Here is a 7122-nt window from a genome sequence, read left to right on the forward strand (position 1 = left end):
CGCCGGTTGACGCAGGCGACTTGGCGCCGACTGATGGCGGACGAGCGCCGGAGGCGGATGGCGATCGGGCGCTTAACGCTGATGGCGGCCGGGCGCCGGGTGACGCTGGCGACTTGGCGCTGACTGATGATGGACGAGCGCCAGGTGACGCTGGCGACTTGGCGCCGACTGATGGCGGACGAGCGCCGGTTGACGCAGGCGACTTGGCGCCGACTGATGGCGGACGAGCGCCGGAGGCGGATGGCGATCGAGCGCCTAATGCCGATGGCGGCCGGGCGCCGGAGACGGTTGGCGATCTGGCGCCTAATGGTCGGGAGCTGCTTGTTTTTAGCGTGCCCTTCTCCACCTTCCTCCTCTTGACCACTTTGTGGAGTGGCGTCAGGCGAGTCCTTCGCCGGATGGCGATTTCGGCTACCGTGGGTAGCGGAACGGTATTCCTTATCCGTGGCGTCGTGGATGGTGGTGTGGCGACTGGCGCCGTATTGCTGATCAATGTTAAAAGCGACTTGCGCTGGAAAGTAGGCGACTGGCGCCGAGAACTTTTCTTCCTCTGTCGAGAGTTAGCGCCTAGCGCTTTTTTCTGCCTCTTTCTCCAACGTTTTAGCGACTTGCGCTTGAAAGTAGGCGACTGGCGCCAAGAACTTTCTTCGTTCTTTCTCTGCAGGGGGTCTAACCTATATTCCGGCCGGACGGCTTTCTACTTGCAGGTTGGCCCGGGCGCCTTGCGCCGCCTAGCGGTGCTGCCCGCAACTACGCGCGGACGCGCTATATGCCCGCCGGACTGCTTTCCACATTCTTGTTGTCCCGAGCGCCTTGCGCCGACTAGCGGCGTCTCCCGCACTACGCGCGGACGGGCGAGCGCTTGCAAGAAACGATAATATTTCGCAAATATCGCGCTGCCGTAATTTTGTGGTTGCTGTAGGCCGCCACAATATATTTAAATTATTATCCAATAACTAAATTATTATTTATTTATTTGCCATATAAGTATATATATACATATGCATTGAAAAAATTTTAGAATAATATTTCAGAATAAATTATTTGCATGACTTCAATCAAATTTTGTCGAAAAACGAGGGAAAAAAAATAATTTACACATATTCTGCAGATCGCGTCACATTATAGAATTCAGGGTAAATGTTCAGATTAACTTACACCTCACGGATCATTTTCTTTTTTACATATATTATAGAGGGCACATTCCTAAGTAACACGCACTTTGAATTTTGTGGCGTTCTCTTCAGGTTTCAGAGATATGCGATTTTGAAGTATCATAATTTTCGCATTTATTTCTATGAACCTCGCTTCGCGTGGAAAATGGAAAAATTCCAGAAGCTTCGTTTCCAGAAATGTAAACAAACACTTTTTCCACATCTGCTTTACACAAATACAACGTAAACAAACTTTATTTTTTCTTATTTTATAACAGAAAAAGCATTAAAATTGTGAAACTTTAAAATTGCATATCTCTGGAACCAGAAGAGAGCGCCACAAAATTCAAAGTGTGTATTACTTAGGAATGTGCCCTCTATAATATATGTGAAAATGAAAATGATCCGTAAGGTATAAGTTAATCTGAACATTTACCGAATTCAGTATCCAGACGTCAATAAACCTAATAAAATCTAATAAAAATACTCGATTTTCATGTAAAAATAATGGAGACGTAAAAGGCCAAAGCACATAGACATTTCTCCTAAATTTTCTAGGAAGAATGTAGAATATAAGATTAACTGCAATAATTGTGATGCATCTTATGTTGGACAAACAGGAAGACAATTGAATACGAGAGTGACGGAGCATCAGAATCATATTAGAGAAGGAATATTTTTAATATCTCAGTTATAATAGATCACAGACGTGAATTCAATTACAATTTTGACTGATTGAGACGGGGTGGAGGTTTTGGATAACAAATCCTTTTTTAATAAAAAATTAATCTCGGAAATGGTAAATATAAAAACATAATTGTTAATAATGGTTTAAATCTGCAGACTTACACGGAATGTTTATCTGACGCCTACATGTATGTTATCGACAAGCTTCTAAAACTTTAAATACCATTCTATTTTCGACTGTATATATCATTATACACAATTAAAATTCAAGATAAAGGCAATCAGAGCCAAGCGCGTTAAGTGGAGCGCAACAAGCTTTATTTTGTGATCAATCTCTATAATAGAGTATACAAAAACCGGACGTTTCGGCTCCTTCTTCGGGCCCTCTTCAGCGCAAAACAATTACAATTAGCTTATGACATAACGGTTGTGTGTTCCTATTCGGCTAGTAAACATGGTTGTAAATAAAATTAATAAATAACGGTCGTGAGTTCTTAGTCGATATAATAAAAATAAAAACATGGTCGCCAATAAAATAGATAGAAATAAATAAATAAATAATTTAATTTTTATAAATAATAAAAAATTAGACAAACAATTAAAAGTGGAGATCTGTTCAAAATTGAACTCCAATAATTACTAAGAGCAACTATAAAACCACTCCAATAAAGCGCCGATTAATCGCGCTCGAAATTCGGCGCGTCAGCCGCCATCTCGCGCGTCGCACGGCGCGCGACAAATAGGAGCGCGCTCCAAAAGCGGCGCTACGCGAATCGCGCCAGGCCCGCGGCATCGCTCGTGCCTATCGATGCGGGCCACGCAACGGTCACCCGGGAGAGCCTCAACGACAAACAAATTGTAATAATAAGGTTCAAATTTTAACTAATCATCGAAAATAACAACCGACGCGAAAATTAAGACAAACACGTAGAAACTTCGAGAACACTAAAAAGAACGTTTGTATAAAAGCTCTCTCGGGGAACCGCCGGGCGCACTCGATCGAGATTCATCCGTGACAGTGTGTGCTTATATCGTTTAAACGCTCGCTATACAAAAGTCGCTCGCTTTTCTAATTCGTATGCTCGTTTACGAAACGCGAAGTTCACGATTATCATAAAAGAGATTTCTCGTCGCTCGCGATTAATCTCTCGTTGTTAAAACGCGCCGTTTATTCAGTCGCTCGCGGAATCGCGCCGTTTACACCGTCGCTTGCGGTATTCGCGATATATCCGTCGCTCGCGGAGATTATCGTAACGCTCCCGGTCGCTCGCCGGAGCAATCATTCGGTTAAGATTAGCATAAATCTGATCGACAAAGAACTTGTTAACTATTTATTGTTCTTAATAAATTGACTGCCTTTTTTACAAAACACTATCGTGTCCATTTCACGCGATCCTAGCGCTTCCGCGTTCACTCGCGCACAAAAAGCTACAGAATTTAGAACTTTTCTTTTATATTTAGGGCTTGTTGTTTTAAGAGATATATTAGATAATGATATGTATAAAAAATTTTTAACGCTTCATGTTGCTATTTCAATATTATCGAATCAAGCTTCTTGTAAGGAAGATTATTATTTAGATTACGCTGAAAATCTATTGAAACATTTTGTTCATTCTTTAGCAAAACTATATGGTAAAGCACATGCATCTCACAATATACACAATTTATTACATCTTGTCGCAGACGTAAAAAAATTTGGAATATTAGGCAACTTTAGTTGCTTCAGGTTTGAAAATTATATGTCAACAATTAAAAAATTATTGAGAAAAGGAGACAAACCATTGCAACAACTTTCAAGAAGATATGGCGAAATTGAAAGTGTAAATAAATATGAAAAAATAAGAAGCTCTACATTATATTTAGAAAATAAACATTTTGATGGTCCTCTACACCAAAACAGTAATATTAAAGGTCAATACAAAACGTTGCGCAATTCATTATATACGATCCGTTGTAACGATAAAAGAAACAATTGCTGCATATTAAAAAATGGAGATTATATAGAAGTGGAAAACATTATTCAATGTGCAGATGAAATAATATATATAATCGGGAAAAAATTATTGAAAGTACAAGATTTATATGACGTGCCTATGAAGTCTTCACTTTTACAAATAAATATTGTGAATAAAAATAATGAAAATCAAAATTTAAATGCATGGACCATTGATAATGTGGCAGCAAAAGCTTGGAAAATTCCATATGGCGAACAGTTTGTCATATGCCCCTTAATACATACTTACAAAAACTGATATACGTAATATATAATATGTAATATTTACAACATGAATAAGAATACGATTCAAAGAATAGTTATAATTATATTATTTGCAAATTCTGTTTGTGTTCCTATAAAATGAAATTATTTTTTTTTTGTTCATTCTATATTTATATTATGACTATATTATGACTATCTATACCACGGATGCCTAACTAGTTTTTCCGAGAGGCCAGATTTCAAATTTTAACCACTGCCTGCGGGCCAGATTAATTGCCAAACAACTTTCAAGTTATTGTCCTCTTTGCGTTACCCAGGGACTACCACGTGGAGGTGAGGCAATGACAATCTCCATTTTTGGGTTTTTTTTTGTTTTGTATTTTTTGTTTTTAATTTTTTCTATTTTGTTTTGTTTTTTTTGTTTTTTTCTTTTTGCTTTTTTAATATTAACTGTCTTTTACTGTCTTTCTACGTTATTTTTCATCTTTGAAAACTTTTGATATATATTTTTCCAAATAAAAACTAATGTGAGAATTGCGATTTGCTGTCTTTGACCAACTTGGTAAACTCAGGGTTGTAACTAGTAGTAGCAGCAACCAAACAATCCTCAAGATGACGGTCAGTTAAACGGTTTCGAAACTTGCTTTTCACATAATTCATTTTTGAGAATGCAGCTTCGCAAACATAAGCTGATCCAAACATTGTCAATACAAAAGAACCTATCTTTCGTAAATTAGGATAAGTTTCATCAGGCAAAATATCAGTCCAAAACTTGGTTATCTGTGCTGCTTGATAGCTTTCTTTCAATACACTGTTTTTCTGCAATTCGATAGTTTCCAGCTGAAGCCTGGCTTTATCAACGTAATCACTGAAAAGATGCATAGCTTGTGTAACCCAGTTACCGTTGGGTTCCATAGAAAATGGATTCTTTAAGGCAGTGAGTAAATCAGAGATTTGGCTAAATTCTGAAAACCGCGAAGAAAATTCGATCTGCACTTCATGTAAAAACTTGACAAAAGTGTTCATGTCAATGTCTTCATCAGGATTTCCTTCAATATGAGCTTTCAATGAAGGAAAGTGAAGTAATTCCTTTGAATTTAGATCGTTTTCGAACAACTGCAATTTCCGCTGGAATGCTTTTATTATTTCCCACATATCGCAGAGAACCTTGTTCTTATCTTGCAAATCTTTGTTCAGTTCATTAAAATGGGAGAACACGTCGCCCAAAAAACAAATTTTGCCAACGTTCTCTATGTTACCCAAAAATTGGAAGTACTCATTAGCAGTCTTAGTATTTCTAGAGTCAAGAAAACTATGAATTTCTGGTAGTAAGCATATCAATCTGTTCAATACATTGCCTTTACTTAGCCAGTGAACATCATTGTGAACAAGCAAATCTATGTACTCGCTTTCACATTCTTGCAAAAATGCTCTTAGTAAACGATGTTGTAGAGCCGAATGCGAGCGCAGAAAATAAACTATTTTCATAACTGCTGTCATGACATTCTTAAGATCGCCAGAAAGCTTTGCGCAAAGAACAGCTTGATGAATTATGCAGTGCAAAGCAATAATCTTGGAATTTAGATTTTTCATGAATGCAATGAAACCATTGACTTTACCAGTCATAGCCGGTGCACCATCAGTTGCTATCGAAAAAATATTGTCAAACAAAAGATTGTCAGATTCCATGAACTTTTGAAAATTTTTGAATAGTATTTCACCGGTTGTGCGATCGTGAAGTGGCAATAATGTTAAAAGTTCTTCTTTGAATTCACTGTTCCAAAGATACCGAACATAAACTGCCATTTGCGAAATATCAGAAATATCAGTTGACTCATCAATTGCAAGTGAAAAAATTTTGCTTTTTGCAGATTACGCAAAATGTTTTCTTGGACTGATCTTGAGCAAGATTCAATTTTTTTAGTTGCCGTGTTGCGCGACAAAGGAATTTTCTTCAATGTTTCGGACACTTCTTTTTTATTTTCGAAAAGTATATTCGCGGCTTCAAGTAAGCATAACTTAATTACTTTAGAGTGAGAATAGGGAATCATATTTTTCGCCATAATCCAAGAGATTCGTAAAGAAGTTTCGGTGCACTTTTCCTGCTCAGTCAGAGCGTGTTTCATTATTAAGTTTGATTGTTCATATGAGTTTTGGAGCGATGCTATTTTTCATTACGTAGAGATCCTTTTGGGTATTCTCTGTCATATTTAGCGGCATGTTTTGAATTATAATGTTGCTTCAAGTTAGCGGCCTTGTTAACCGCCACGGTTTCATTGCAAATTAAGCATATTGGTTTGGCATATTTCTCAATGAAGATGAAGAAATACTCTTCAGTCCATTGCAATTGAAAAGCTCGATTCTCCGAATCAACTTTTCGATGTTTTGGTCCGGACATTTCGATTGTCAGAGAAGCGAGAAACGCAGTACGAAGCTAGCTTTAAGCGAAACTAAATTGAAAATGAGCGGTAAGCGACTGGTTTGCAAGTTCATACGAGCAATCAGAGAAATGTGCGTAGAGAGCGCAGGAGAGAAGTGCAAAAAGATAAATAAATCTATGAGCACGGGTCTGTTTCATTGAAACATTCGGAATTTTACACTCACAGTCATCTCCTGTCAGCAGTAATTGAAATCTGGGAATTGCAAATCAATTCCACGAAAATCGTATTCTTAATACACTGGAATCTCGCGCGCAGTTCGGGGCTCTGAATATAACGATATTGCTCCTACTTTACTCCCGAATCATGAAATTCGAAATCGTCGCGTGAGACTTGCACGAACACGTCCTTACCAAACAAGTCGCTAGGACTTAACAAAAGATACACGCTAAAAATATGCGCTACTACGCGGTTGAGACATCCCCACTCACGCTACTTACGTGCGTCTAGTCGCGAGCTAAAGCGCTTCCGTCGTCTCGATAACCTCGATAGAGCGAGACAAAGAGTAAATAAAAAAGAATACTAGCGTCTATCCTTTTTTGTTTACTCTCTGTCTCACTCTATCGAGACTATCGAGGCGACGGAGAAATGGGAGCGCTTTAGCTCGCGAGCCGGGTTTTGAACA

General features: G+C 38.6%; 2 protein-coding genes across 2 annotated transcripts in view; one reads left to right on the forward strand and one right to left on the reverse strand.

The window, feature by feature from the left end:
* Positions 1 to 2060, forward strand: part of LOC115242752 (S-antigen protein) — a 4950-nt gene extending 2890 nt beyond the window's left edge. The window contains exons 3-4 of the mRNA XM_029819277.1: positions 16 to 518; positions 1998 to 2060. Of these exons, the coding sequence (XP_029675137.1) occupies positions 16 to 518; positions 1998 to 2060 (566 nt within the window). The remainder of the gene's footprint in view (positions 1 to 15; positions 519 to 1997) is intronic.
* Positions 2061 to 4510: 2450 nt separating this feature from the next.
* LOC115242749 (general transcription factor II-I repeat domain-containing protein 2-like) lies at positions 4511 to 7048 on the reverse strand. The gene is given in 3 exon segments (XM_029819274.1): positions 4511 to 5909; positions 5912 to 6226; positions 6229 to 7048. Coding segments are annotated over 3 exon segments (1872 nt in total). The 5' UTR covers positions 6458 to 7048; the 3' UTR covers positions 4511 to 4581.
* Positions 7049 to 7122: the final 74 nt, after the last annotated feature.

This window comes from Formica exsecta, unplaced genomic scaffold (assembly GCF_003651465.1).
Source record: "Formica exsecta isolate Colony F162 unplaced genomic scaffold, ASM365146v1 scaffold620, whole genome shotgun sequence".
NCBI lineage: Eukaryota > Metazoa > Arthropoda > Insecta > Hymenoptera > Formicidae > Formica > Formica exsecta.